Below are 3,460 nucleotides of genomic sequence, written 5' to 3'. Positions count from 1 at the left end.
AAAAATCTAGCCTTAATAAACAAGTTGTAGGTGATATATTTATTCATTAAAACATTAACCACAACATGACCATGCCTACTGTGTTCAATGTAATTGTCTCAAAAAAGTAAAAGCATGTGAAAAATTGAAGTATCAAATGATAGTAGTGTGAGTGAATGTTTGCTTGCTTGCTTTTGGCTGCATCCTCATTTTTTTGGTTTATAAATAGATTTTCTAGACAAGATGAATCTTAAATGTGGTCTTTAGGTGAACCTTTGTACACATCTTTTGTACACATCAGGGAACTTCAAAATGTTTTTTAACTAACATAGTAACTTGACTTTAACAAGTTCACAATGCCTGAAATTGATATAATCCTATATCACGGTGGTCCGCTGAAGAATGCCAATGCGAACAATGGATTGCCATTTGAAGGGCCGGGTATAAAGAGCTATTATACCCAAATTGATCGTAGGTTGAAGACTCTTGACGAATTGAAGATGATGGTTATGGAAGAGTTGTGTGAGAATCTTGCTGTGCGCAACATACAAATTACTTATCGTATGCCAAATGAAATCCTGAAGCACCGGATTAATTACAAGTATATGGCGATAGAAACAGACAAACATGTGAAAATCATGTTTGACAAGTTGGAGAGAATATCTGAAGTAACTAATATCGAGTTGTACATACAGTTGGAACCGCGTGCAGAAGTTGGTATCGAGGAAATCCAACAAACACAAACAATTTTACAGGCTACAGTTCCAGATGCTCAATATGAGTATTTTACACATGTAGAGCATGATGATGTGCATGCTGATGATGATGAGGATGAGGATGAGAATGATGATGAGGATGACGATGACAATGATGACGACGACTATGTTGATGAGAGTACTGACATTGACGGTGAAGATTTTGTCTATAGAGATGAGGTTGATGAGATTGATGAGATTGAAGACAGGATTGAGAGAGGGGACTTTAGGGACTTTGAGAGGGACATTGATGACGATGAGACATTGGACGGTAATGAACCTGATGCAGACAATGTTCTTAGTGTCCAAAACATTACGGACACAATCCCTACCTACGCACCTCCTGCCTTGTCATTTTCTGCAAATACTTGGGAAAATATGGCTGATCCTTCACATATTGAGATACCATTTGTGTCTACTTGGAGAGAGGGGATGAATTTGTGCAAAGGCTTGACTTTTGCCAATAAAAGGGAGGTGCAGCGTGTATTAACAGTTTGTGCCCTCAAGGAAAACAAACATTTTTTGATCAGTAGGTCGACCATAACAAAACTTTGTGCAAAATGCGTGGATGAGTCATGCAGGTGGTATGTCTGCACAGTCATGAAGCCCAATCTCCAGGGACTATGGATGGTCACCGTGTACAAGGGTCCTTACACGTGTATACGGATTGGGGTGCGAAATGATGGTAGAATGATGAATTGTAAATTTATTGCAGCAGACATCCTTAAGTAGTTAAGTGAGGATCACACTACCCCAATTAAGTATCTTAGATCTATGATAGAGTCGAAATATGAGGGCCATAAGCCCTCTTACTACAAGGTATGGGATGCGAAACAAAAGGCGATTGGGAAGCTGTTTGGAAATTGGGAAGAGTCTTACCAAAGGTTGCAAAAGTTGCTTATGGCATATATTAATCAGGATCTGACTACCCAGGTGTTCTATCGTACGACATCCACCGATGAAGATGACACTGTATTTTTGAATTATGTGTTTTGGTCTTTCGGTCCAAGCATTGATGGATTTAAGTATTGCAAGCCAGTTATCAGTATTGATGGGACCCATCTGTATGGTAAATATCAGGGAAAGTTGTTGGTTGCAATGGCAACCGACGCTAACAAAAAGGTATTCCCTCTTGCCTTTGCTGTTGTGGATTGTGAGTTAGGGTCCAGTTTGAGGTGGTTTTTACAACGCCTCAAAGATACGATTGGCCACGTGATACCTGACGAAGGCATTTGCATAATTTCTGACCGACATCTCGGTATCAAAAACGCCATTGCAAATTGGCCTAGAGGGGATGATAAAAGAACACGGGTATTTCATAGATATTGCCTTCGACATGTTACTAGCAACTTCAACACACATTTTCAGAACTCGACTCTAAAGTCAGCTTGCTTGAAAGCAGGATATGCTACTCAGGTAGTTAAATTTGATACCATAATGGAGTCCATTAAGCAGGTGGAAATGGAGGCCATTCAGAATAAGAAGAAGGTGACGGGGAAGGATGGGAAGGAAAAGAATCAAGATTATCTTCCATACACATACCTAATCAGCGAGTCTGTGGATATGTGGACCCAATCACATGATGGTGGGAGACGTTTTGGGGCAATGAAAACCAATATATCAGAGTGCTTCAATGGTGTACTGAAAGGTGCACGGGGCCTTCCTATTGCCGCGTTGGTTGAGTTCACTTGGTCCAAACTTGTTCAATATTTCCACGACCGGCACAAAGAATACCTCAATCGCCTATCAGAGGGTAAGAAATGGAGTCAATATGCCCTTGACAAGTGGGAAGCAAATAAGCTTAAATCTGAGAAACACTATATCAAGCCATTTTGCAATGAGCAGATGATATATCAGATAGTTACTTCATTCACGTGTAGCCCAGGAGGGGGAAACCACAATTATGAAGTTCGGATACGGGAAAGAACATGCAGTTGTGGGAAATGGCAAAACATAGGAATCCCGTGTTCACATGCAATTAGAGTATGTGACTATTTAAATATTGATTCGACCGCATATATTCACCCATGTTATGGTTTGGACAATGCCCTTAACACTTATCAGCATGCATTTGTGATTCCCAAGTCACAATCATTGTGGAGTGATCCCGTGGGGCCAAAGTGGTTGCCTAATCCAGCATTGTTGCAGGCCAAAGGTCGACTAGTGAAGTCAAGAATAAGGAATGAGATGGACGGAGTGAGGAATAAGGATCGAGGGTCAGGATGGCGGAGGGAGGACACAAATTTGATAGAGAGTCAACCCAAGCAAACATGTGGATTGTGTCATGCTTCCGGGCATAACCGTAGAAAATGTCCGCAGTCCCGTGGCGCTTCCACAAGCAGTAATGTTCCACAGTAGGTAGGTAGATGGGAAAATATTATGCATTTGTTAAATAATTGTTGTTCATTCTACCCTTAACTAATGTTTACTTTCTTCTCTCCTAACGTGATTAGTCTACGTTTTGCAGGCATGCTTCCATGGACACCGTTTTTGTTGTGCGAACTGCTGATCTTAGGAAAAGTGACTACGTTATATTGGCACGTTTAATTTTTTGGTTTTTGTTGAATGTACTTATAATTCTCTATCCAATGTACCTCTATGAAGATTGTGATTTGAGTAGTATGGTTAGAATTGCAAATTAAGCATGGTTGCGCGTGTTTAGAATGTTGATGTATTGAGAATGCCTTTTGTTGTGATGCAAATGCATTTGCATTATAAAACTATAT

The 3,460-nt window shown here is 40.3% G+C and overlaps 1 protein-coding gene across 1 annotated transcript; it reads left to right on the top strand.

The window, feature by feature from the left end:
• The first annotated feature begins 1,508 nt into the window (after positions 1-1,508).
• Positions 1,509-3,092, top strand: LOC111984674 (uncharacterized). The gene has a single exon (XM_024016292.1). The coding sequence runs from the start codon at positions 1,509-1,511 to the stop codon at positions 3,090-3,092; it is 1,584 nt and encodes a 527-aa protein (XP_023872060.1).
• Positions 3,093-3,460: the final 368 nt, after the last annotated feature.

The sequence above is a fragment of the Quercus suber genome, unplaced genomic scaffold, assembly GCF_002906115.3.
Source record: "Quercus suber isolate HL8 unplaced genomic scaffold, Cork oak 2.0 scaffold_419, whole genome shotgun sequence".
Taxonomy (NCBI): domain Eukaryota; kingdom Viridiplantae; phylum Streptophyta; class Magnoliopsida; order Fagales; family Fagaceae; genus Quercus; species Quercus suber.
This window is presented reverse-complemented; position numbering and strand designations above follow the sequence as displayed.